At 33.5% G+C, this 27289-nt stretch overlaps 2 protein-coding genes across 2 annotated transcripts; one reads left to right on the top strand and one right to left on the bottom strand.

Annotated features, from left to right (window-relative positions):
• Positions 1 to 19: 19 nt before the first annotated feature.
• Positions 20 to 6143, top strand: LOC131956296 (sideroflexin-2). Its single transcript, XM_059320754.1, has 11 exons — positions 20 to 106; positions 898 to 1052; positions 1472 to 1642; positions 2130 to 2228; positions 2393 to 2471; positions 3015 to 3100; positions 3805 to 3865; positions 4140 to 4206; positions 4815 to 4914; positions 5168 to 5215; positions 5728 to 6143. Exons 2-11 carry the CDS (start codon positions 901 to 903, stop codon positions 5831 to 5833), a joined length of 969 nt encoding a protein of 322 aa, XP_059176737.1. The 5' UTR covers positions 20 to 106; positions 898 to 900; the 3' UTR covers positions 5834 to 6143.
• A 5729-nt stretch (positions 6144 to 11872) lies between these two features.
• LOC131956300 (uncharacterized) lies at positions 11873 to 26115 on the bottom strand. Its single transcript, XM_059320757.1, has 7 exons — positions 25924 to 26115; positions 21252 to 21464; positions 19963 to 20214; positions 18800 to 18964; positions 17409 to 17615; positions 14011 to 14172; positions 11873 to 13140 (listed from the first exon to the last, which is right to left on the bottom strand). The coding sequence occupies exons 1-7, from the start codon at positions 26015 to 26017 to the stop codon at positions 12731 to 12733; spliced, it is 1503 nt and encodes a 500-aa protein (XP_059176740.1). The 5' UTR covers positions 26018 to 26115; the 3' UTR covers positions 11873 to 12730.
• Positions 26116 to 27289: the final 1174 nt, after the last annotated feature.

Below are 27289 nucleotides of genomic sequence, written 5' to 3'. Positions count from 1 at the left end.
TGAATATTATGTTGCTGACCCTTTAGTTAACTTTTATAGCACTTTAGTAACTTCAGATCTCTTTATTTTTATACCTCTCTGAACTCCTCTACTCACAGTGGCCAAAGTAAAAAAAAAATTATTGAAAATATATTTGTAGCTAATCTAGGTCTAGATCTTAATCTTGGCGTTTAATATTATTAATAATAACTTTATAGGGCCTAATCTAATACTTTATATTATAAAAGTTTAAATTAAAAACAACTTTAATTTAGGCTAATAATTATTAATTACTAGATCTATTATTTTAGGGCCTAATTAATAATTATAATAAAGTTTTAAAGTAGGCTAATAAGTTACTAATAACTTACTAATAAGTAGCCTATAAATATTAAATAACAATATTAATAATGAATAATAAAATAATATAAGGAAGTGGCCACCCTTTTTAAATTTTTTGCTGATAGATCTATAAAATTTAAAATATATCAACAATCTCTGTTTAAGAATTAGAGTTAAGAGTAGAATATTATTATTTCAATGTCAGAGTTAGACACAGGCAGAAAGTCTACATAATATTAAATTATAATATTTAAATATTAATATAAATATAGTCCTTGAAAAGACAAAGCTGTTTTTAGCCAGATGGGATCAGAACCCATCAGCGCCCCCCCCCCCCCTCCCCAGCACCAAATCTTGCTACCACTGCATCAGGTGGGAATTTTACTGTAAACAAAAAAACAAAACAATTATAACCAGTTAACTCTACAAAATAGAAGAGTGTTCTCGATTGTCCATTTTCCTAACCTATACACATGGAAAATGCTGGCAGGCGTGATCTGTTACCCCAAATGGCACCTACTGACCACTGGTTTTCAAAAAACAACATTAAACTAATAACTGCCTTTGTATTTTCAGACCATGTCACTCAGAATTGATATCAAAGAATCCCCTTATGATCAGTCAACTTTTTTGGGGCGTCTACGCCACTTTTTTTGGATCACAGATCCTAGGTTAACAATCATTGGCTCTAAACAGCTTTATGAATCCAAAGAGCTACTGGAGAAGTATAGGTAATTGTTTTTCAAAATATTTATTGTCTGTAGGCCCTATTTATTGTTCTTTAACAAACTTGAAATAATTTCTTTGCAAGGCTCTATCATTTTCATTTGTGTCATAAACTATCAAGGATTTGTAGATATTAATCAGTTTAAAACTGTTTAAAAAATGCTAGGATAATAGTATATTTACATATTGTTTTTTAATTTCCTATATTAATCTTAGGATTGGGATAGGGTCAGTCTTTGGTTTTAATAGCATTATCAGCAAAAGCATTGATATTAACTTCCTACATTTTTTCAAGTATATTTGGTATCTGTAGCTTTTACCATAAGCAAAAACAGTATAAATTAAATATCTAGGTTTATTGCAAAGTCCATATTGTACTGTTTGTTAATTACGCAAGTTTTTGTTAAATATTTCTACTTCCTAGGCAAGGTATAGAGCCAGACGGAACTACAGAAGCAGACATACGAAAAACACAGCAGGTTACACTCTCAGCCTTCCACCCAGACTCAGGGGATCTGCAGAATGTTTTTGGTCGCATGTCATTCCAAGTCCCTGGTGGCATGGTGCTTATTGGTGCAATGATCACTTTTTACAAGCAAGTTTTCCGCACAAGTTAATTTGATATAACTCTTCTTCTTTGCCTTTTTTAACTAAAGCATTTTAAAACATCCTTCCATTTTTTCTTAGTCCTTTGCTATTTTTTCCATTTCTCTCTGACTCTTTCCAATTAATTTCATATCATTTTCACTGTCCCTTTGCTAGGTTGTTTTAAGTCTCCATCTTCAAACTATTTAGCAAACCTTGTGGATTCCATGATATGCCATGTTTGATACTCCTAGTTGCCATTTTCCTGAATGCATGGCATATCCACATCCAAATTCTTTTCCAAATTTCTTGCTCCTCTGAGATTTTTCCTGTCCTTTCCAATACTTTTGTGCTAGTATAACACACCCTCTGCTTTAATGATGCAAAAAGTTAAATTTAAAATATCTTTATCTGTAGATTAAAATATATTTACTGCCTTATTCTATATTTTGTTTTTGTATTCTTTAAAGAATAAATAATTGTTTAAAATATTTCAGATCAACTGGTGCTGTCATATTCTGGCAATGGGCTAATCAGTCTTTCAATGCTTTAGTTAATTACACCAACAGCAATGCAACAACTCAGGTTGATAACAAGTTGGTTTTGTTTTTGTTCTGTTAAAAAAGTTATGATTTCTTTTTCTTTTTTTATTAGAAAATGTTTTTGATGACATATTTTAACCCTCTTTTTAAAAAAATTAATTTTCATTAAAAAAACTTAAAAAAAAATTGTATTATTAATTATCTATTTTTCATTTTAGACGCCTCATAACTGCATATGTAAGTGCAACTACATCAGCCTTGGTTGTGGCTCTTGGTTTAAAAAAAGTTTTAGCCACGGTAAGATTTTTAGTGTCTTATAATTATATAGATAGTTAAGTTTGCCTTAAAAACTAAAATACACAATCTTGAACTTAATGTAAAAGTTTCAAGTTGAAGTGTGTACTCTAATATTAAAACCTGAAAAAAAAACTGGATAAATAAACAACTCATCACCATCATCATTCCTTTGTGGCCCCTGGGGAGCCAAGGGCTGCAACTACACATTTCCAGCAGACTCTGTTTTGGGCTGCTCCCTTAATCTGTGCCCATGTGAGCGCAGCTGTTTTTGCCTCTTCCTCAAATAAACAACTGCTACTCAAAAATTCTGCTTAAGTTTTTAGTACTCAAAGTTTAACTATTCTTAAGGGTAATAAACAAATAAACATTTTGAGACCATAATTTTGTATACAAATTCAGTTGCACAACAGCCATCAATTTCACATATACTTTGTTTCAAATTAAATTTAACTCAGTTCAGTTTCAAGAATTCCAGAAATGTATGCATTTGTGTTTAATAAATTTCTGCATAACTGGTGCATTAATTGAACAATTGTATTCCAGCGCGCAAGTCCATTAATCCAGAGATTCGTCCCATTTGCTGCAGTGGCTGCTGCTAATGCTGTGAATATTCCATTAATGAGGCAATCGTAAGTTGAAGACTTTCAAATTTTTTTCATTTAAGCAAAATTAGCTTCTGGTTAAAATATTTATTCTAAATTTTAAAATAATGCTTGCTTTTATATTATCTATAAAAAAAAGATTTAGTTTGACAGCTTGCTTTCATCTTTGAATAGATAGTGTTTTTACATGTTATAATTTAGTGGGTTTTTTGAAATTCTGAGGCTTCAAAACTGTAACAGAAATCGGCAACTTATGTATAAAAATATACAGCTATAAATAAGTAAATGTAACATAAGAAAAAGTTATTGATGTACTAACTAAACATTTGGGTAAAAATATAAATTTATAATTATGGGATGAAATGGGGGCAAGATAATGCCAGAATATTTTTTAATGGAGATGCTGGGACAAAAATTTTGGAAACATTTGTTGTATTGAAAATCACGACACAATATGTTACAGAACATACTTAATTAAATGATTCTTGTCAGAAAGCAAGAAGGGCCATACCATACAGTTTGGCAAATGTTTCTGCTCTTTGGGTATTGCTGTATGTTTTCATGTTGCTGTGTGGGTTACTGTAGGGTTTAGGTTAGGGCTAGGGTAGCAATACTTAGCAAAACATATCATTAACTAGCATTCTTAGAAGTATCAATAAAATAAATTAAACAGAAAACAATTATAGATGTGGTATAAAGAAGCTAATCAAAAGTGTATTAATTTATTCAAGTGAAATCACAGAGGGTGTGTTGGTTACTGATGATAATGGGAATCCTGTTGCCAAATCCAAAGTAAGCTTCTAGCTATAAGTTTAACTCAGTTAATTATCTATCTAAAGAATTTTTTTACTGTAGTTCTCTTTTATTTTTCTTCCAATCAAAATAATAAAATCAGATTAAAGGAGATTATTTTTATTTGTTTTATCTGTAAAATGATTTTTAGAAATTTTATTTGTATAATATTTACTGTAAAAATCATACCACTAGATGTTTTTACAGTTAATGAATTGTTGTATAGATTTTTGAATCTCTGTGTACAAAGTAACCTCCCCTGTTTAATCTTCAGTATGCAGCTGTAAAAGGAATTACCCAGGTGGTGACTTCACGTATTGTTATGGCTGCTCCTAGCATGAGTAAGTTTGAATTGTTTGTGGATTTTAAATTATGTTAAAACTACTTGGCTAACCTGTTATGAATAGGTTTTAATTCTTTAAAATTAAAAAGTAAAATTTAATGCACTGAACTTGACTGATTCATTCAATTATCAAACATTATTTTAAAATTTAATTGTATTTACAATTTACTAAGTTTTGAATGTAAAAAAAAATTTGCTTGACAATTTGTTACTGTTTATTACAAATTTTCCCATTCATACTTATATGAATTAAAAAAAATGTTTTATTTAATATTTTAATTTTAATTAAGTGAAGATTCCTATTTAGGCCTAGCAATCAATTGGGTAGATGAAAGTAGTGTTCATATGTATCTTGACCTCGACATATGAAGGGATAATGTTGTCAGCACTTGCCCAGCCATCTTTACTTTCCCTAATGTGAGTAAGGGACCCATCAGAGCTGGGTGGACTCGGGGACGTTCCACTGACTTGAACCCTGATTCAAACTCAATCCTTTTCAAGTCAGCAGTCTAGCACTCTTCCACTAGGCCACACTGTCCCACAATTAACAAAAATAAAGTAAATCGTGAAGTATTTAAAACAATTTTTTGTGTCTCATATTTTCAGCTGTGCTGCCGTATTTTATGGAGAGCCTAGAAAAGACCAAAATGTTTCGCCGCCATGGCTGGCTAGGTGGCACGTGCCAAGTTTTATTCTCTGGCGCTCTGTAAGCAACTTGAAACCTTTTAAAACTGTACTTAGCACAGGTGCTGTACTATATTTGTAATCAAGCACATGTGCTATACTATATTTCTAATCTAGCACATGTGCTTTACTATATTTCTAGTCTTGTATACTGGATCTATGTATCCAATGATATTCTAATTTCTCTTTACTCATTATTACACAGCTAATGTTAATTTCACATCTTTAACATTTCCCTAATGTTAGCTTGTTATGACATCTGATATTTGTTTCAGGTTGTTATTTACAGTTCCTTTTGGTTGTGCTTTGTTCCCCCAGCGCTGGTATGTTAGTTTAATATTTAAAATCAATTTAGAATTTTTCTGTTTATGATGACTTTTTAACCCATGAAAATTCTTTTTATTTTTAACATGTAGGGGGGGGGGATATCTTAGGCTTGATGGTGTTAATATAGGGAGAGTAGGCCTATATCCAAAAGTCTGTTCTGTAAGTTAAAAAATTGGGGGGGGGGGGGTGGCAGGGTCATCTCATATTAGAACAAAAACTGATCCACCAATAACTGTCCAGTTCCCAGGCTTAAGTCTATAGGATGTCCCTAAGCCTAGCTCTCTATTGCTTTGACAAAATGTGTTTTATATTAGATTTTTAACTCGTTTTGCATAGCTTTTTTGTAGCTGGGTTTTATGTTAATATCCAGTGATATGTAGAGTTTTTAATAACAAATAACTTCATTTGTGCAAGATAAAACTCTTTTAATACTGATGTTAGAAATAATATTTAAAAAAAAACGGTTTTGTGTTTGTAGGTCCTTATCCCGGCTTTGTTTTAATTACAGCTCTATCACAGTGGCTCAGCTGCCACAAACTGAGTACAAGAAAGTTCTGGAACTCTCGCCACACCTTAAGCCCTCAGATAAGTTTTATTTCAACAAGGGGTTGTAACTCTCAGATGATGAGAATTTGGTTTTATGTACTAGAGGTAGTAACCAACAACCTATTTGTAAGGGAAGCAACAAAGTTATTTTAAACTTTGGCTAGTAACATGTTTGTTTTAATCTCTAGTAGCTGAAAAATTATACTGTTATATATATATATTTATGTTAATTTTATTTCTTGTTTAGAATATTTTGCAAGATTGTTGAACTAGTGCACACTAAAAAGATAATTGCTTTTAAAATATTTTTTTGTAAATAATGTTTATTTTTCTGAAGAATGCTAGAATAATTTATACTAGATCATTTCATCTCACTGCTCACTGCATACAAAATAAAAACTATATTTGCATTTAAATACCCCCCCCCCCCCCCACTCTGTACCTTTACTAATTTGCAAACTTTTTGGTTTGATATTTTTTTTTTTTTCATGTCAGGAGTAAAATAATTCAATTGTTGCACTAACTGGTGAAATAATTGAAATGTCTTTATAGTAAAACTAGTATGTAAATTCATAAATACAAAAGAAAAATGTTCTTTATTAGTAATGTTTTTAGTTACAAGTATTTTTTTTTTATTAGTTAACAACAACGTAATGAACATTTATATATGCAGCATAACACAAAAGTATTAACATTTAATTTTAGTTTTACAGTAAATTTTAACAAAACTGTTGTATGGGATATTTATCGTTAGTTATAAATTTTATGTTACCAGAAAATGCAATTAACCAGAGAAAGCATTTGAAGTAGAAATCAATCAGATTTTATTAAAATATAACAGATTTTAAGTTTTTATCATGCACAGAATAGTAATGAAACAAAAATTTATTTTATCTTAAGTTAGATTTGATAAACAGCTATTTAAAATCTTTTTTTGTTTGTTCATTTGTAGGTGCAAATATGTATTTTAATACATTTGTTAAGATCTGATATAGAGCTATTTATTTATCTAATTTTATTGGAACAATTGTAAATGTTATTGTCCGACGAATTTATATTAAAAGAACAAATGAAATTATTTTTCTGTAACTGTTTATAGAAAAGAAGATTTTTACCCTATTGCGAGAAATGTTTTATTATTGATATTATTCTTTAAAATTTTTCTTGATGCAACTTTTTATATTACTGCTACTCAAATATTCGTAACTTGATTTGATAATTTTACCTTTAATTTCTTTGATGGTGTGGATTTAAAATGTTTTTATTCCTGCATATGATTTTTTTTTACCATCTACAATTTCTTTACCTGATTTTAAATTGTATATCATTTGAACTAGTCATATATTGATTAAAATATTTTCATACACATGGTACTTTCTTATGTATTGTATGCCAAGTTTTGTAGCTGTGTTTCTGTGAGTGTGCTCAAGGATGGCCTGAGTCCACACAGTTCTAATGGATTGATGAAATCTAATGTAGGCAGGGAAATTTCTTTTTTTTTAATTTTTAAAGGGGGGGGGGGAGGGGCAAGACAGGTGTGAACAAGGGTATGAGTTCAAATTCAACTGTTGATTTGTATTGTTAGCAAGAAGAAAAGCTACCTCCACCCCCTCCTCCCTTGTTATAAACTACGTTTAAGCTTCACTATAGATGCTCTCTATTGAAGACTGGTACAGGGCTAAGAATAGAACACTTCTCTCACCCTTGTTACCAGCCACCAGACATGTCAGTTAACACCAGGCTTCTGCTTCTTCCCCCAGTGCATGGCACCACTTGGTTTGGATTTGAGGGTCAGTTTGGTCAGGGGACCACCTACGGCGTTGAGCCTAAAATCTGAACTCTTGACTTAAGCATTAGCCAGAGTATGGTTTACACTAGACCATGTTGTTCAGACTACACATGCTTAATATGCACTCACACATAAATCATTGATTTCAAATTGTTAACATGCAAACAAAATGGGAAAAGATGACAAAAAATACTTTATTGGATTTAACAAATAAAATAGGAGTGTTAAGAAAATAGTCTGAGAAAATGAAATAAAAATATAGGCACAGTTAAATGAGATTTGTAAACATTTAGCAAATAGTTGAGATGTTTGTCCTGATTTAAATCAAACTTGGCTTTAGAAGAAAGACGTTCCACCAAATGTGTATTGTACACCATCACAACCAGTTAGTGTTTCAAGCAACACAGTAACCCATAGCACTAACCAACAGCTACATCAATTCAGTGCTTCCTCTTGTAGCCAAGTTATACATGGCAATACAGGAACCCATAGCACTAACAAACTGCTACATCAATTCACTGTTTCCTCTTGTAGCCAAGTTTTATACACGGCAATACAGAAACTCAATTTGATGAGAAATAATGCACCAATGAGGCACTCAAGACAGTAAACAGCTACTTCAATAAAAGTACATATATTTGACCAAATTGGCCTAACACAGTTCAAATACTTAACTATTCACACAATGTTGTTCATGTACTTTGTGTCAATTACTTGAATGCTATTGCTTGCAGGTCTGTATCTCACAATTTTTGTTTTAATGACCATGTTTTTAATACTAAATTATAGAAGTGAATGTTCAGATTTTATTTTACTTGTGGTTCATGGCTTCAGAGAACCCATGAGTACTCAGCTCTGATAGGTTTCTGGATTTGAGAGGTTAGGTACAGTGGGTTAAAGATTATTTCTAAGCTATATGTTTCTGGATTTGAGTGGTTAGGTACAGTGGGTTAAAGATTATTTCTAAGCTATAATATGTTTCTAGATTTGAGTGTTTAGGTACAGTGGGTTAAAGATTATTTCTAAGCTATAATATGTTTCTAGATTTGAGTGTTTAGGTACAGTGGGTTAAAGATTATTCTAAGCTATAATATGTTTCTAGATTTGAGTGTTTAGGTACAGTCTGGAAAACGTTTCTATGTTAAGACTACACCTATTGAAAAAAAAAGTAAAAATCAATGCCTAAAAAGGTCAATGTTGATTCTATAGCTATGGTTAAGGTTAGTTCTATACATACTAAAGCTAACGTTAATTTAATACCTAAAAGGGCTAAGATTAATTCTATAGCTACTAATATTGTTAGTTTTAGAGGCTAAAGTTATTTCTATGAGTACAGAGGCTTAGTATAATTCTATTCATACTGATTGCTACACTAAGGGATCAATAATAAATGATGAGACCACACCTAAGGGCAATGGGGGTTTGGAGGGCAGGAAAAGATAAAAACATCTGATGTGGCATTGAATTTATATTTGTTAGAGAAAATAACTAATTAAAACAAGCTAGTTTTGTTAGAATTATGACTATTTAAGTGGTAATTTAATAATATCATTTGGGGTGGGTGGAGGGACAGGGCGCTATTAGCTTTGTTACAAAAAGGTGGGTAAAAATGGTAAAAATTGCATGTTGTAATTAATAAATGAATCATAGGGTTTTACACCTCCACATATTATTGTTTAGAATACAAAAACAAGAGACTAATCCAGTCCACCTTATCTCATCAATTACATTTACAATTCACATTAAAAAAAAACAAGGAATGTTCAAGTTTGTAAACACATTCAATAAAATACAATGAAAAGGTAAGCAGCATGAAATAAACAACTTTGAATGATTTATCAAATGTTACAGAGCATTAAAATATTTCATTTACATAAAATAAGAAAAAAAAAATAAACAACAAACCATACATTTGCTGCTTGACTTAAAATACCTAATCATGGACATTAATTTTTCAATGGTGTATGACGTACCAAATACTTTATCTTGAACTTTAAAAATTTTGAGTTTATTTTAGAGTAGAATTATGAGTTCAGTTTTAAGTAAAATTTAAAAATAAAGAACAATTTTGAGTTCATTTTAAATAAATAAAAAAAAAAACCCACTAGAGTAGCATAGCAGACAGTGAACGCCCCAAAAAGTTTTACTTAGGGCTGTTGAACAGCATTTGTATAAAGTTGTAAAAATTGATTTGGTTTTTTCTTTTTAGGTGTTTAGTTAAAGGAAAAAACAAAATGTGATATGTGAATAAATGAGAGACAATGACAAAGGCAAACAAGATGGCTGATAAAAGGAAATGGTGGGCAGAAATTGATGGGGTGGATTCTGCTGGCTCTAACTAAAGCATTGCTGAATGGTGCAGACCTGTGGTTTTAGAGCAGGGGTCTCCAAACTACGGCCCGCGGGCCAGATGCGGCTCGCAATTTCCTCTCATACGGCCCGCGGAGATCTTTTTGTGCACGGAAAAAACGTTGGTTGGTGATGGCTGAGGAACTTTGCCCAGAAAATTCAAATACGTGCCTGGAAGAAACTGGCCCCCGATCTGAAATTTGATAGTTAATGCGGCCCTCGGACTGAAAAATTTGGAGACCCCTGTTTTAGAGGAACAGCAGCAGACCCTGGACCCACAATAGCAGACACATGGACCTACAGCAGCATACCCCTGGGCCTACAACAGCAGACACCTGGTACCCAGAACAGCAGTTCCATAGATCCAAAACAACAGACCCCAAACCCCCAAAGTAAACAACAGACTGCTGAGCCCAAAACAACAGACCCCTAATCCCAATTTAGACCCAGATCACAAAACAGCAGACCACTAAACCTAATTTAGACCCCAGATCCCCAAACAGTAGACCCCTAAACCCACTTTAGACCCCCACATCCCAAAACAGCAGACCCCTATACCGACAAATTCAGCAGCCTATGAATAAAAGAGGGACAGAACCACCAACACTGACCAATAGGCTAAATGACAGAGATGTCAACACTGACCACTAGACAGAAGGACTGATTAAAAAAAAGCATTGGATCTTAAACTAGCACGTTACTATTAAGAGATGAATATTAACAATATACAGAAACTAAATGACAATAGAGTGAGAAATCTAAAGAGGAAATTATTCTTGTAAACATGTCAAGAATTAAACGAGTCTAAAACAATTTACACAGCAACAACTAACCATCATAACAATGTCAATCAATCTCAAACAGTAATTGCCTGTTTAGATATATATTAAAAAAAACACTTGATCAAAAACATGAAACAAAAAAAAACCACTGAGGTATACATTCCAACATTCTTAAATTTCATTTAAAAATTAACATAATTGGACCTCATGAAATCCATTATCATCAATTTTGATAAAATGTAGTCATGTTATTTTTAAAAAAAAATGAACACAAAAGAAAACACCAATGTAGGCACTAAAATGAAAACAAGTTTTTTTTTTTATAGAATCCTGTTTCACAAAGGCAATTCTGGTTGCAAACTACATCCCCGTAAAATTAAAATTTTTAAAATTTCAAACATTAAGAACAAAATGCATTAAAACAAAGAGATGAATACAATATCTTTGACTGGCTAGAGTTATTTCCCATATTTTGGTATAACAACAAATTAAAAAAAAAATCAACTGAAAAGTAGACATTTTTTACAATATAGTTATTGCTTAAATTTGCAGATAAACTATGAAACAAAATATGTTAAATTCATCGTGAACAAAAAAGGCACTTTATGAAATTATGTTTTGAAAGGCTTTGAATAAAAAAAATACTATACATCTTTTCCGATACCATTCCTTTGTATACACATGAAATTTTCTGCAGCCAAACATAGCTGGGGTAGGTTGTGAATATGTAGCCTGTAGCTAGGACTTTATAAGATACAAATCCATTAATCTGTTAAAAAATTTCTCAATGACTTCTGACATAAAAAATATCTTGTATTGAAATGGCTGTACACCTATAAAAAATGTAAACATTAAAAAATATACATGAAAGTTATGTTTTGATTTCGACATAGTATTTTAAAAAGTCCAGAAAAATGTATGTGAATGAAGAAATAAAATGACAGCAAAAAAAGTTTTTAAAAGTGAAACCACCTGACCATGTTTTATTTTTCTGTAAAAAATGATTTTTTCTCTGGTCAAAGTTGAAAGGTGGGATCCTGAACCATAAAAATATTTTTTTTTAGGTAGGTTTTTGTCCCCTTTTTAACTCTTTTAAAACTGATTAAATGCAGGAAGTCTTGGAATTTGTATACATGAAACACTTAAAGAACATTTTTTTTTTACGAAAAAAAAAATGATGCACTAATTGAGTTGAATCAGAAATAAAGTATGAAAGTGAAACTATGGCCAGCTTTACTCATGCAGCTAAAAAGGATGATACTAAACTACAGGTAAAAAAAAACAACATCTTTTTCATAAACTGAATATATGTTTAAATCATGTATTTAAATTATTGGTGCCATTTAAAAAAAAAAGAGTAAAGTTACAATTTAATGTATGAAGTTTATATTAAAAAATTATGTTATAAACAACACCATTTAGACAATACAGAATCATTTAAATCTGCTTGACCTACTACACTTACTTATTTTCACTTAAAATTAACAACATTTAAAGCATTTCATATTTTTTTCTCAAAAATAGGAAATTTGTATGAGACATAACAACCAAGTGAATGTTCAATACAAAAAAAAAAGGATTAAAATAATCTATAGGTAAAAATATATACAGAAACATACAGAAAATGGAATGAGATCTCCCTTGATTAAAAAAACACAACTATATGAACTAGAGATTCATTATTACAATTTTGACAAACATTATTATCTGTGATTTGTAAGCTAAATGATTACAGCCAAATAGAAATGTATTTTGTGTTTTTCTCTAGGTAGAATTTAGATATAAGCTTAGATTTGTTTTGGATAAAAAAACTTAAAAGTTTTGAATGAGATTCAACTTTCTGGTTAATGCAAAAGATGAATTATTCAAATGAACTATGAAAAAATGAATGAATGAAAATTTGTTTTTTTTTTGTATTTTCAAAGTTTAAACAATCTGATTATGTATAACCTCGTATGCAGGTGGCTATTTCATTACATCTTACTTATTTTCTTGTTAGCCTTTTTATTAAAAAGCTTACATATCTTCCTGTAAGCCATTTTATCTTACACATCTTCCTGCAAGCGAGCATACTTGCCAGTGCTAGGCCTGTTGCTTGCGTTGCCGTAGAAACTGAGGTCAGGCTCGTCACCCAGGTGGGCGTCGTCGTTGTGGACAGAGTTAAAGTCCACATCGTCCTGGTCCCGTTTCATCTCCACGGTCCAGAAAGCTCGCCTCCTCTCGTTAGCCTGGTAGCGCTTGAACAAAAAGAAGCCCAGAGTAGCCAGGACAAGGATGCAGATAATGCCCACAATGATCCCAACTGTCTGGGCAGAGAAGGAGCTGCCTTTGACCACGAGCTTGAGGTCAGATGTCTTGGTGCAGTTCTTTTTGGCAATGGCATCCCCCACGTAGCCATCCAGACAGCGCTCACAGTTAAAGCCAGAGGTGTTGTACATGCACCCAAAACACATGCCTGCAAAAACAAATTGGTGCATACATTAGTACATTGTAACACCTTAACAGCAATAAATTGTAACACCTAAACAGTACTAAATGGTAACACTGTAACATTAGTAAATTGTAACACCTTACATTAATAAACTGTAAAAACTTCAAGAGAATTAAATATATAAGACAAAAATTTAATTTATAACTGCTAATTGTGCTGTAGGGCCATCTACTGGCCACGTGTGGGCCATCTACTGGCCATGTGTGGGCCGTTTACTGGCCAAGTGTGGGCCATCTACTGGCCACGTGTGGGCCGTTTACTGGCCAAGTGTGGGCCATCTACTGGCCAAGTGTGGGCCATCTACTGGCCACGTGCGGGCCATCTACTGGCCACGTGCGGGCCATCTACTGGCCACGTGCGGGCCATCTACTGGCCAAGTGTGGGCTATCTACTGGCCAAGTGTGGGCCATCTACTGGCCACGTGTGGGCCATCTACTGGCCACATGTGGGCCATCTACTAGCCAAGTGTAGGCAATCTACTGGCCACGTGTGGGCCATCTACTGGCCAAGTGTGGGCCATCTACTGGCCACGTGTGGGCCATCTACTGGCCACGTGTGGGCCATCTACTGGCCAAGTGTGGGCCATCTACTGGCCATGTGTGGGCCATCTACTGGCCACGTGTGGGCCATCTACTGGTCACGTGTGGGCCATCTACTAGCCAAGTGTAGGCCATCTACTGGCCATGTGTGGGCCATCTACTGGCCAAGTGTGGGCCATCTACTGGCCACGTGTGGGCCATCTACTGGCCACGTGTGGGCCATCTACTGGCCACGTGTGGGCCATCTACTAGCCACATGTGGGCCATCTAAACAGTTTAAAAAGATTGCACTCACCTGTTACTGGATGACACATCTCCTTTGAGTTTTTAGCAGCATTGCCATTACACCGACATGGTGCACACCGTCTGCCATATCTATAGTAACCATTATCACAAATGTGGCACAAGTTCCCGGTGTAGCCCACCTCACATTTGTTGCACTTCAGGAACCCTTCCTCTGTAACAGAGAGGAAAAAAAATTAAATCAACATGAAAAGAATAAAAAGGGTGGTGTAACAGAGCTCGCAGATGCTAACTTGAAAGTATTGAGCTTGCCTATTAGTCTGAAGTCCACTCAACACTGATTTTAATTAAAACTTGGAAAATAAAGATGGCTGAACATAGCACTGACCTCTTCTTACATTGAGGTCAGATAAACTGATGAATTTTTCAATCACATCGTTATATGAAAGGATTGTGTAATTCACTTCTTCCGTTGAGGTCAGATAAACTGATTAATTTTTCAATCACATCCATATATGAAAGGATTGTGTAATTCACTTTGTGCTCATCCATCTTTACTTTCCCCATCTTAAATATCCACTATAGCATCAACTGACTTAAGCCTGGATACCAAACACCATACTCAGCTGTCAGCAATAGTGCACTCAGCAGTTATATATGACCACACTGTCCCAATATTTGAATCTACTTACACATCAACTTCACTCCCTGTCCTTCACAACCTGACTATATATTCTGCAGTAAAATGAAGTCTACTTCAGGTCAGAATGTCCATGGGGACAGACAAAGCTAGGGAACGGTGTGGCCTTACAGTAGAGTGCTAGACTGCTAACCCGAAAGTCTTGAGTTTGAATCCAGGTTCAAGTCAGAAGAACATCCAACCAGCTCTGATGGGTGCCTAAAATAAAGGCAGCTGGGCATAGTGCTGCCCCACACCATCCCTTCATATGCTGAGATAAATAAAACAGGGGTGCTCCTTGACCAATGCACTGTCAAGTTCTAAAAAGAACTTTTTACAGACAAAGCAGAGTTGATCTGTTCCACATGAAGTCATATTGTAGTCAGTAGTAAACACAACTATCGCTCCTGATTCATGTTCCACATGAAGTGATATTGTAGTCAGTAGTAAACACAACTATCCCTCCTGATTCAGTCAGTCAGCTGGGTTAACTCAATGATGCCCGATGGGATCCAAACCCGAGACTAACAGGTTTGTAGTTGAGTACCCTACTACTCAACCATATCACCAATATCATGTTTTAACTAAATGCTTTTATTGATCACTCCATTAATTATATTTTGATAAATCCAGTTATTTCATCAGCAGATCAAACTAAAGATAAATTTTCATTTTGGTTGTCCTTAAGTTTCTTGTGTGTTTCATATATTAGTTAGTCTCATATAAATTCAATTTTCTTCAAATTATAAAAAGAATAGCATATAATTGTAGAGCTTTAAAAATGCAATCCAACAGTACCAATTTTATTAATTTAGCATAATCGGTTGATTAAATATAATTTTTTTAGTGTCGCAAATAAAATATATAGAAACGCGACCAAAAACGCAGGTAAAAAGTCAAATTCACTTGTTTTAAAGCTAGTAAGCAAGAAAAGACATGATTCTTTCTTACTATTGAAATCAGTTTGCTTATACCTACATTTTTTTACACCAAGGTGAAAGTAAATAGTTTATATAAATTTATAAAATGCCATTTATATAATTTATTGTATGTTTTGTGATGAATTTTCAATTGGAAAATACCGCATTTGGAAGCAGAAAGGTAAATTCTACAGAACAGATGTTGTTTGGAATGTTATAGATTATAGATCTAGGCCTACATCAAAATGTTTGTTTAATAAAATTCAATTAGAGTCCACCCATTTCTGATGGGTACCTGATATACATTGGGGAAATTAAAGGTAAAAAGTAAAGGCAGCTGTGAATATCGCTGACCACACGGACAATCACTTCATATGCCGAGGTCAAGAAACATGAACTCTACTTCATCTGCCAAATAGATTGCTTTGTCTACAGAGGAATCTTAATTAATGTTTACAGGGGCCTAATAAAATTGAGTTATGTTTGTAAAAACAGTAGGCCTAAGCTTTAAAAACTTATTTTGGTCAATATCGGAAAAAATAAAATCTTTTCGACTAAATGGGTTGAAAAAAAGCTTTGAATTTGTTTCATTGTTTGTTATTATATCTTGTAGTATTTAGAATTGAAGCTTTCTTTCTTAATTACAAGTTGTATTAATTTCAAACCTTAATGTAATTTCTTTTTAATTCAGTATTAGCCTAAATGTAAGGTTGGCTACAGAATTCAGATATTACCTATGGTTTTGTGGTTTTATATGTTTATAACATTTGTGTTTATGAAATGACCTAATGAAGTTATCAAGCAAAGTGTTTTATTATTATTTTAATAGGCCTGCAAGTTATAAGTACAAAATATAGATATCTTATCACTAGATCTAGGTCTAAGTTTAAGAAAAAACTACCAAAAGGGTTTGAAATACTTAAATATAGTACTAAAAGTAACTTTGTTTTGAAAAAAAAAATATCTTAAACTGGAGACATTCAATTTAAAAGTCATTATAAAAACTCCACGATCTAGATTTATTTCTAGATCTCTAGTAGGAATACAGATTTAGAGGCTTTCCCATCAGTATCAATGTACTATCTTAGCTATGTGGGAGGTCAGTACGAGTTCACTGGGAAAAAAATCGGATCTGCCGTAGGGGGGTGGGTTTAGTGCGCAAATGCTCCTGACCGATTGCCAAAAGGTACAGAAATTCTAAAGATACATTTTAAAAGAAAAATGGACGGCTGAACTGCAGTTATCAAAATATCTGTGTAAGTAGAAGTATAAATAATAATATTTTACACAAATATAGCCGTCTTTTGCTAAATCTAGCTCAATTTCCACGAAAATCGCATCCGTTCGCAATAATTTTTATATCAGCTTGTCGGCCATTTAACGATCTATCAAGTGTAGCAGACGCCAAACAGATTTACCTGTATGGTATTGCGCGAATGCTATTTTTAGCAACAGTGCCGAGACGCGATCGAAAAAAACGAACTAGAAAGTGGCCATAAAAAAGCGGGTCAGGGGAGGTAATTCAACTCGCGTTATGAGACTAGCTATATTATATTCTGATTGTTAAGATATTCTTAGAAATAAATTTATTTTACGACAGCCTAGCAGGAAACCAATTAGATGGTCTAGTAGTAGAGTGTATTTTAGTTAACCAGAAAGGAACAGGCACAGTACCAAGACAATGAAACAAAATGTGACAGCCTGGTGGAAAAAAAATTGTGTGAGCAGCTGCCAACATTTGCCACACTATGTTGCTGTCTGCTTGAACAACTTCACTGCTCCAGGAAGATATCAATGTTAAAAAAACTAGAGGAAGAGAGTATACATTTTTTAAAGCAAACGAAAACCTACCAAAATCACAGGTCTGATCATTGCCAGTGGAAAATACATCACAAGGACATTTATGGCAGGGGAAGTGGGGTCTGGTCCTGTAGAAACCAGGCGCACACGTATCACAGAAGCGGCCTGCGTATCCTGTCTGGCATTCACAAAAACTGTTGACGTTGGTCAAATTACAGGAGGTGCCGTACCTGGTGCCCATCTGGTCACAATGGCATTCTGGGACAGATAAACAATATCAATGAAACAATGGCATTCTGGGACAGATAAACAATATCAATGACACAATGGCATTCTGGGACAGATAAACAATATCAATGACACAATGGCATTCTGGGACAGATAAACAATGAATTTATCAATGATAAACAATATCAATGAATTTATTAACTAAAGCAGCAAACCAAACATGTGGATCTAAGCCTAAAGAAATGAGGTGCATGATTATAGCTATGCTGTGTAATACTTCTTTTTACTATCCTCAAAGATGTAACTAGCCACAAGAAAGAAGGTGTTTTCTATGCCAGAAAAAAGATACATAGATATACTTTTTCTTCGTTCTTAATATCAGTGTTGGAAGAGATTACTTTTAACACAATCAAGTATTACATGTTGACTTGTTATGCGCCATTGAGGCCATTGACTCTAATTTCAACCTGCTTTTCTTATTAGATGTGCTTCCATGTGTTTGTCCAACCAAGAACAAACTACAAGGCAGCAGTTGTTTAACTTTGGTGTTGTCTCTCCTAGAAAAGTGGCTGTCCCCAGCCATAGAGCCCCATCTGCCTAGGGGTTCAAACTCATGGACTTTTGCGGTTCAGCAAGCTTTGAGCTTACCCGGCCCAACCACAACGACCTCAGACGCATAGACAAATTCACACACTTAAAGGTTTTTAATTTTTTTCCTTCAATGGAAGAATAGGATTTTCAAAAACATTTATCTACTTGAATTAGGTATGTATTGTGCACAAATAATATATATGTATGACATTTTTGATCCACCTCAACTCATTACAAAACATATACATAGAAAACCTCCAAGTACTCCTATGTAACATCCTTAGTAGCCAACCACCCCTCACAATTTTTGTTTTAAGTAAAACATAAACTTTCTTACTATTAATCTTTATTGACACTGAACTAAATCAGGGCTAAAGTCAATAAAAACCATGCAAAAATAAGATATTTAAGCTGTATTAAAAATTTGTAACAACATAATAACGCAAAAAGTACAGCAACTGTGGAGCTCTCCAACATAGAACAGAATAGAAAACCAACTAAACATAACATCTAGCAACCTACATAGTTTATACCAATACTTGAGTTTTCTTATATAAATATGAAACAAAAGAAATATTTTAAAAAAACCTATAAATAGAAGTAAGTCAAACAGAGTGGTTTACCTTTAGTATTATTATCTGGCATGGTGGAAAATAAGAAGGGTGGTTGAGACTCATAGGGTTTGCTCCTAAATATGGCTGTTACTGTGATGGTGTAATTTGTGTCTGGTTTCAGGTTGCTGATAGTTAACGTATTTTCTCTAGAGGAGACATTTTCCTTTTGCCATTCTGAAAAAAAGCCTTTATTACTTTTTAAAAAGTATTTTCTTTTTATTACTGTTGATATTCCACATTTTGTTGATACCTAAAATGTTATAGCTTTTATGACTCATCTAAAATGCTTTTTTTGTATATGAGCTTAAACTAATTTTTAAAACAAAGGCTGTATAAAAAATTAATATAATTAAAACATTTATTAATTTCATATTTCTATATTTAAAATGTTACATAATCTTAGATAGCTATATTAAAAATGATATCTGAACATAATGTCTATATTAAAAATGTTATCTGATCTAAATGTCTATATTAAAAATGTTATCTGATATAGATGTCTATATTAAAAATGTTATCTGATCATAGAAGTCTATATTAAAAATGTTATCTGATCATAGAAGTCTATATTAAAAATGTTATCTGATCTAGATGTCTATATTAAAAATGTTATCTGATCATAGATGTCTATATTAAAAATGTTATCTGATCTAAATGTCTATATTAAAAATGTTATCTGATCTAGATGTCTATATTAAAAATGTTATCTGATCTAGATGTCTATATTAAAAATGTTATCTGATCATAGATGTCTATATTAAAAATGTTATCTGATCTAAATGTCTATATTAAAAATGTTATCTGATCTAGATGTCTATATTAAAAATGTTATCTGATCTAGATGTCTATATTAAAAATGTTATCTGATCATAGATGTCTATATTAAAAATGTTATCTGAACTAAATGTCTATATTAAAAATGTTATCTGATCATAGATGTCTATATTAAAAATGTTATCTGATCATAGATGTCTGTATTAAAAATGTTATCTGAACTAAATGTCTATATTAAAAATGTTATCTGAACTTAATGTCTATATTAAAAATGTTACCTGATCAAAATGTCTGTATTAAAAATGTTTTCTGATCTAGATGTCTATATTAAAAATGTTATCTAATCTAAATGTCTATATTAAAAATGTTATTTGATCTTAACACTATCTCCAGATTACCTGAGTTGTTACCAACTTCCTTCCAATTGACAGTGAACATCTGAATGCAGCCTTCCTCAAACTTGACAATATTCATTTTCCCAACAGGCTCTTCCTCTTTCATTCTGAGATCCCGTAAGGTCATGATTATGCTCAACCCCAGCCTCTTAATGATCTCCATGCCAAAGTCCTGGTAATGGCTGTACTTGTGGCAGACCACTGTGTTGGGGGAGGCTGTTGTTGTGGGCGCGGCTGTTGTGGTTGGCCTTTCAACTGAAAATAGCGGGAGAAATATACCACAGGCGTTGATATCTGATCTTCTCAACTAAATAAGTTTATAGTTTTACTAAAAAAATTACATTAAGAAATACACATTTCTCAACATTTTATGACCTGGTAGTTCAAAGTGAAAACAGAATGTCCACTAATATATATGATGCTAGTAAAAGTTAATTTGTTGCTAAGCAACTAATTTGGCTAGGGACAGGTATGAACTGCAGCCATTTTTTTAGTGGTACCCGCATAAGGTGTAGCCATATCTATTAGATTCCTGTTTAGACAAAACAAACAACAAACTAGCAATATATGAGTAGGCCATTTGCAAAACCTGCTGTCCACTTTTGGAAAAAAATAAGTTACCCTTCAAAATTAAGTGGCAATTAAGGGAGTATACTGATTTTTGTTGTAAAAGGTATACATCAAAAAATTTCTTTTAAATACTAAATTATCCAAAAACCTAACTAATTATCAACAAGAAAAAACTCCCTAAAAATCAATCAGAAGTGATGTAGCAGGTTTTGGGAGTGGCCTCCGCAAATTATAATTTAAAAATACAGAAAGCAGAGTAGATGTCAATTTTTAGTAAATTCAATATCTGGCCACAATCCATTCAGCAGAAAAATCTGGAACATAGAAGAAATTGAATATGCAGGACAGTTTCAAAGAAGTAGCATTGCTAGCAAACAATCACACGGGGAAATCAAACTGCTTCTTCCTGTAAGCCTCTCATATATCGCCTTTTTCCGTTCGTCCCTAAGACACATGGGGCAGATGAAGTAGAGTTCATCTGTTTCAGAGACCTCAGCATATAAAGGGATAGTGTGGTCAGCACTATGCCCAACCGCCTTTGCTTTCCCAAACATGAGTTAAGTTCTCACCAGAACTGGACGGACTCTGGGGCTTTCTACTGACTTGAACCTGGAATTGAACTCAAGACTTTAAGGTAACCATCTAGCTCTCTACCGTCAAGCCACGCGTCCCAACTTTCATGTATACTTAGGTGAATGTATGCTTGCATATTCCCTAGTTACCTGCAACCCATGGGATGTTGGAATCTGTGGTGTTGGCTGACTGGGTAGAGTTACCGACATCTGTTGAGTTATCTGATGTGTCTGTGTCGTTGACCTCAGTGATGTTCACTTCGTGGGGTTTGTACACCAGGGGTGAGTCCCAGGCCACAGTGATAGCGGTAGAGTTGATGAAGAGTGCTGTGACATTGGTTGGTGGGCTCAGCACTACATAGTCTAAGGATGATTAAAATAGAATATTGTAATGAAAGCTGGTGCATTTAGAATTATATGGTCTTTGGATTAAAAAAATAGAATATTGGTACTATGGTTGGTGGGCTAAGCACTACATGGTCTAAGGCTAATAAAAAGAAAGTTGTTATTATGGCTGGTGCATTTAGAATCATATCGTCTTAGGATTAAAAAAATAGAATATTGGTACTGTGGTTGGTGGGCTCAGAACTACATGGTCTAAGGATAATAGAAAAAATAGAATATTGTAATGAAAGCTGGTGCATTTAGAATCATATGGTCTTAGGATAAAAAAAATAATAGAATATTGGTTGGTGGGCTCAGCACTACATGGTCTAAGGATAACAGAAAAAATAGAATATTGTAATGAAAGCTGGTGCATTTAGAATCATATGGTCTTAGGATTAAAAAAATAGAATATTGGTACTATGGTTGGTGGGCTCCGCACTACATGGTCTAAGGATGATTAAAATAGAATATTGTAATGAAAGCTGGTGCATTTAGAATCATATGGTCTTAGGATTAAAAAAAATAGAATATTGGTATTGTGGTTGGTGGGCTCATCACTACATGGTCTATGGAAAATTAAAATAGAATATGGTTATCATGTTTAGTGCATTTAGAACCATATGGTCTAAGGATAAAAAAAAAAGTTATTTTGATTACAAATATAAAACATTCTGCTGAGGGATTTAAAAAAAAAAAAAATCACTTTTAGACATGGTAGTACTCAAGTCAGATAAAATAGAGTTTATCTGATTCCTTAGCTGATTCCAAATCAAAATGTGTATTAAAAATTTATAAAATATGTGAACATAGATTACGTGGTAGATTTATTAACTCTGGTTGCTGATTTACCAAGAGCCAGTGGTGTGGTAACAGATTTAAGTATCTGGGCAGAACGCCAGTTATGTAATTCCATTTCATACATCATTAACTATTGGTACCTGTCTCTATCCAAGTACATATTTATTTAAGCTAATCTACAAACTGCATTCAGTTGCTATATTTTTCAATATACTAGCTCTCATAATTGCTTGTTGTATTTAAAGCTTGACAGCACTGGTTGAATTAATATTGATGAAAATGTAATCCAATTAAAATTGTCTTTTTAGTAAAAGTTACAGTTGGTAAAAAATGCATACACTACTTTCTTTTTAAATTATATACATTTTAAAAAAATAATATGCAGTTGACTGCTTTTATCAGCTGAAGTCTTACTATTGTGAGGACAAAAAATAAATAAATTAGTACAATCCTTATAGCAAAAATAAGTCTTGCCAACTTTAATTTTTCTATATCATGAGGGAATTTTATTATGCCAACCTGGTATAGTGTTTTATGTTAGTAATTTAGTGACCCTGGCACACACAATGTGTGTAGAGTATAAAAAACAATAGATGATTAATGACAATTGTAGTGTGAAAAAAACAACACCCTATGAATTAACGAGGTTTATCAAAACAAATATACTGAGTAGCTCATATATTCTAGGCCTACTTAATAATAATATGAAAACATAATTTGGCATATAGAAAACAATACATTGTATAGCTATATTTTTTTTTTAAACTAAGCCTAGACAGACTAGGCCTTAACATTTAGGAAAAGACTAGTAGATCTTATAGGGTCTACATTTTCAAACATTTATTTATCAACTTAAACAATACTATACATTAGTTTTCACAAGTTTTAGCATCTTTTTCCTAACTTTATTTAGGAAATTTATTTTTCCATAATCTTTAGATTTAAATAGCTTTATTTTAAACACCATCTATACAATTGATTATAGTTTAAAAAAATAGACAGAGGTTGTCAAAGAGCTTTTATCTTTGCACCAGAAACAGAACAGGTAAAATGACATAGATGTTTAAAATGTGTCAAGCAAACAAATCCTCTCATTAATTCAAACCTAATTAGCACTGTACTTTAACTGTTTTAATCAACATCTATGTCTGTCCATTCCCTTAAAAAGTGGTTATCACTTTTTAAAAAGATAGAGTTAAAAATATTTTATAATGCTGGAGTGCTAAAAATAGTTCTAGATCAGCAATGCATGCCCCTCCCCTCCTACTATGATAAAAACAGATTAGCACATGTGACCTGACTGACACATAGCCTGAAGACAAATCACCACTGTCAGATCAATGGAGTGTGCTAGCATGTGTGTATGTAAGCAGGATGTGCTGCTGAGTGAAGGGGGGGGGGGGGGCAGGAGGGACAGTAATTGATGAATAATCAATGAGCATATTAGCCCAGAGAGATATTCTGCTTTTTTTTTTAACTGACAAAACAAATAATTAAAATTAAATCAAAGAATTAGATCTAAATTTAAATAAACTATTTTGTAACAATAAAATCTATTACTATTACTACTATTAGTAAACATTTGTTTCATTGCACCCTTTCCTGTAGTATAGTCTTTCTAATCAATTATCCTGCCTATCCATATTAATAGATTTAAGTTTCATCCATTTTCATCTATCATTATATAGAATTTTCCCATCTATTTCATCTATCATTATATAGAATTTTCCCATTCCCAATCAACAAAAAAAAAACAAACAAAACTTTCAGATTCCACCAAATTAAAAAAAATCAATTCTTCAAATCAATAGGTCAACTAGTTATGCTATGTCAATATGATTGTTTAAATACATGCTACCAACGATGCAATTCAAGTACTTCAATGGGAAACAGATGGTCATGGCCTATCCCTATTACCATAACCCAACCCTAAACCATTTTTTAAACTACCACTTGAAAGCTGGACAATCAACTAAGCTTATGCAGGCCTACCATGGCTGCTGGTTTCATAGTTCAAAGATCTAGTTTTTTTAAAAAATGGGAATGGCAGCAAATTTGGTCCAATATTTTTATGAATTCTTGATAGCTGATTGCTCTAACATTGTTAGACCTACTATATTTATATATAGTAAACTATTCAATTCATCCCCCCCACCCAAAGGCTGATTTTTTTTCAAGGCCAATGAAGATGTCTACAAAATCAGACTTAAAAATAGAACACAATAAAGTGGAAAAGTAGGCAAGGGGATGGAGGGGGGGTTCTAGACATTACCATTCTTGTGGACATTGTAAATCATTAAATATTTAAATATTCAATGCTTAACCCTTAAGTTAAGTAACTACTACTAGTAGAGTACTAGATCTAACAGAATCTAGTTATTTAGATCTAGTTAAGGGGTCATACATTTATGACATCCACACTGTGGGGGGGGGGGGGGGGGGAGATCTGAAAAATAGACTTTTGTGGATGCATGTGGACTGGGTGGTGGGGGGTCCTGTTTCATGCGGACGTCAACATGTTAAATTTATTATTGAAGTGCTTAGGCTACATTCTAAAACAAACATTAAACTCGCATTCTGCATGTAATAAGTAAAATTAGGCTGCGGCTATTCGTACTTAACTACAAATAGCCCTATGAAGGCTATTCGTACTCTGACCAATCAGCGTGCGGCATTTTTTTTTATTCTTGAATTCCCTTTTTCATCTTTTACAAGCTGTATAGATCTAGAACTAATTATTTTTTAGATCTCCCTAACCCTAACCCAAAACCCTAACCCTAACCCTAATCCGTAAGAAAAATAAAAAAAAAAGCAAAGAAATAGAAAAAAAAAACCTCCGAGCCAGCGGGAATCGAACCCACGCCTCGAAAAATCAATGAGCCAATGCGCATCCACTTCGCCCACCGGAATAGTTACGACAAATGAAAAAATTTGTATCTCATACACAAACTGCAGGACAATGAATTTAAAAATAAATTTGATTAGTTGGCTAAAAATAGCGAAGTACGAATAGCCCTCTGAAGGCTATTTGTAGTGAAGTACCAATAGACACTCTCTAAAACTAAGACGATTGCGCTTGTTGTTTAAAAAACCATCACATCGTCAAAATAAAGCACAATATTCATATCTACTCTACCCTAACATTATTGCAAGAGCATGTTGTCACACTTTCTGAAACCCCCCTACCGACATTATGGAGTGTTACGTCAATTTATTGGCCAGCCCTCAATAAAAATAGTAGAGTCTACCTCTTTGGTAAATGACCAATGATGTAAAAAAACAGAAATAATAGAGGAATGAACCCAGGGAAGCCTTGCAACTTAATTGCCTAATCTTAAAAATGCTAATATTAATTATTTATTTTTTATTAGGCTACATCCAGCGAGTAGACCTACAGAGACTAACACCATGTCATGTAACATCCACCATCATACCATACACACACACAAAGGTTTAAAAAGTGTACTTTATACTTTATGAATTTTATGTGAACGGCCACACCTAAGAAAATAAAAGATCTTGATCTAGAAACTAGATTTACTGAATCTAGATCTAGATCTAGATCTCTAGAATCTAGCTAGTGACACTAAAATTTAGGCCCTACACCCCCTACAGCCCTACACTTAAAATTACTTACGGGTATCGTCTAGTTCAGAATACCCCGCTCCAGATACAATAATGAAAAAGTAAAAACAGAAAGAAACACAACTAATAAACACGTGCGGTTTCATGTCACTGCTATACTATTGTTTATATTGAACGACTGGTTTGTCCAAACGACAAATGCTTGAAATGGTAAGCTAGCCTAGGTATTCACCACTCTCTCTACACTACAGTCAATCCTATTCATATGTAAAAATAACATGGGTCGACAAGGGAAGTAACTGTAAAAAAACGTTTTAAGCAGCATTGGGCCTTAAGAAAGGGTTGCCTTTCAGAAAGCCTAGGATTTAGGATAACTCTAGATCTACTAAAATAAGAGTAGATCAAGATTTAGATATAGACCAGGCCCTAGTAATAGTCCAGTAAACATGTCTAGATCTAGAATATAGTTGTGCAACGAAAAAAAAAGTTTAGAAAAATAATACGCATTTAGAATCTGGTCCTTTAGTGAGGGGATCGTCCATAAATGACGTCACACTCGTAGGGGGAGGGGGTCCGTTAGGCCTATTTTGTGACGGTGTGTGGTGAGGGGGAGGGGGGGGGGGGGGGTTCAGATGGTGCGACGTCACACTTTTGTATTATAAAAAAGCAATGTTAGAAAACGAATTTTAGACCTGATTTCGCGTTTTAGAAAACGGTTTTAATAAATTGTAATAGGAATTGATTAAATACTCTATTTTGACAGAATTCAGACAAGACTTTAGAAAAATATCGATGTTTAAAAAAAAAATTTCAACTGCAATTTTGAGGGTGGTTGTAGGCTGAGGTGTGACGTAATTGTAGGGGGGTCTGGCTTTTGTGACGATGTGTGATGGACGGACGGACGGACGGGGGGGGGGGGGGGGGTAAAAATCGTCAAAAAAGCATGACGTAATTATTTATGGATGACCCCTGAAAAGAAAAAAAACACAAGTTTAAACAAATTATCTTATTTATCTGGGAAAAAATACTTTGGAGACGATATTCCTACACAATGTTTCGTTCAAATATTTCTCTCCCCCCCCAGAAAAGTGGACTTAAAATTAAATTTCCAGGGGAGGGAGGATAGTGGACGTGCTTTGATTGGAGGCAGTCCCCCCACTCCCCGCTTCCACCGAATATAGATTTTCATTTTATAGCTAGATCAGAAAATAATCGCAATTGTCAGTATGGAAATTGCGCTAAAAAAAATATTAAATTTACATGTTTTAATGCATCGAAAAGCCAATACATGTTTATTTTTACTTTTATTTATGTCTCTTCTGGTAGGAATCTTACATTGACTTGTTTTTAGCACCACCTTTTTTTTACTCTTTGTTGTGAGATGTCAGTTTGAGAGAGAAGCAGTAGCGTAGCGAGGG

This window comes from Physella acuta, unplaced genomic scaffold (genome assembly GCF_028476545.2).
Source record: "Physella acuta isolate Inbredline_101_S28 unplaced genomic scaffold, ASM2847654v3 ptg001145l, whole genome shotgun sequence".
Lineage (NCBI taxonomy): Eukaryota > Metazoa > Mollusca > Gastropoda > Physidae > Physella > Physella acuta.
Note: the sequence above shows the minus strand (reverse complement) of the source record. Positions and strands in the feature narration are given on the sequence as shown.

Coding starts and splice junctions, on each gene's coding strand:
- LOC131956296 (XM_059320754.1), top strand. CDS start 901: ATGTCACTCAGAATTGATATCAAAGAATCCCCTTATGATCAGTCAACT. Junction 2,229..2,392: donor ACAACTCAGGTTGATAACAA/GTTGGTTTTGTT, acceptor TTTTCATTTTAG/ACGCCTCATAACTGCATATG. Junction 5,216..5,727: donor GCTTTGTTCCCCCAGCGCTG/GTATGTTAGTTT, acceptor TTTTAATTACAG/CTCTATCACAGTGGCTCAGC.
- LOC131956300 (XM_059320757.1), bottom strand. CDS start 26,017: ATGAAACCGCACGTGTTTATTAGTTGTGTTTCTTTCTGTTTTTACTTT. Junction 20,215..21,251: donor CAACATCCCATGGGTTGCAG/GTAACTAGGGAA, acceptor CGCTATTTTCAG/TTGAAAGGCCAACCACAACA. Junction 14,173..17,408: donor TGATCAGACCTGTGATTTTG/GTAGGTTTTCGT, acceptor TCTCTGTTACAG/AGGAAGGGTTCCTGAAGTGC.